Below are 747 nucleotides of genomic sequence, written 5' to 3'. Positions count from 1 at the left end.
CGGGGGATGGAACTCTGGTCCTTGTGCTACCACTGAGCTAAATCACTGGCCCCCAACAGTCTTGTTTTGTCAAGGTTACAGTGAGGCCTCCAACAGGATTATTTATGGCAGAGACCACCACACTTGAGAAGTACCAGCTGACTTTGTCGACGTCGGGGAGCTTCAGTTCGGAAAACTAAGTTACCCCATTTTGGTGTAAGAATTCGGAGTAGGCAATTCCCTAACTCCGTTACTCTAACTTTCGAAAATCCCACTCACAGAATTTCTCTTCCCTCTCCTCACCTGGGCGGGGATGGAGAAGACCGGAAGGTTAGAACCCGGGGGCCGGGGATTTAGCTCAGTGGTTCCGCCGCTTGCCTCCCTAGCTGAAGGACCCGAGTTCGATTCCCAATACCAAAAACAGAAACAAAAACAAAAAACAACAACAAAAAACCAACCATGATCCTCAGCTCTGGGGGTTCTGCCTTCTGAGAACTAAAGAGGGAAATGGAAGTGGCTTCGATATAGTAACAAGAACGGAAATGAAACCAAGGCTGCAGTTAATCTTGGTTCCTACTCCGCCTAACCCGCCGCCTCCTCGGGAAAGACTGCAGAGGAGACCTAGACTTCCCTAAATTCGTGCCCAGGGAGGGGCGGCGTTGCCCAGCTCCGTCCGGGCCTCCCCACAGGACCATCTTTACCCTCCTCCCTCCTCCGGTCAGTGCCTCCTCCCGCCGGCGGCTCGGGGGGACCCCAGGCGGGAGCGCA

At 53.8% G+C, this 747-nt stretch overlaps 1 protein-coding gene across 1 annotated transcript in view; it reads right to left on the bottom strand.

Annotated features, from left to right (window-relative positions):
- Tor1aip1 (torsin 1A interacting protein 1) overlaps nt 1-747 on the bottom strand; it is a 29339-nt gene that overhangs the window by 27591 nt on the left and 1001 nt on the right. The window contains exons 2-3 of the mRNA XM_033761963.1: nt 681-745; nt 438-474 (exon numbers count right to left, since the gene is read on the bottom strand). Of these exons, the coding sequence (XP_033617854.1) occupies nt 438-474; nt 681-745 (102 nt within the window). The remainder of the gene's footprint in view (nt 1-437; nt 475-680; nt 746-747) is intronic.

Source organism: Fukomys damarensis, unplaced genomic scaffold, assembly GCF_012274545.1.
Source record: "Fukomys damarensis isolate Sample0158 unplaced genomic scaffold, DMR_v1.0_HiC HiC_scaffold_11, whole genome shotgun sequence".
NCBI classification, from domain to species: Eukaryota; Metazoa; Chordata; class Mammalia; order Rodentia; family Bathyergidae; genus Fukomys; species Fukomys damarensis.
This window is presented reverse-complemented; position numbering and strand designations above follow the sequence as displayed.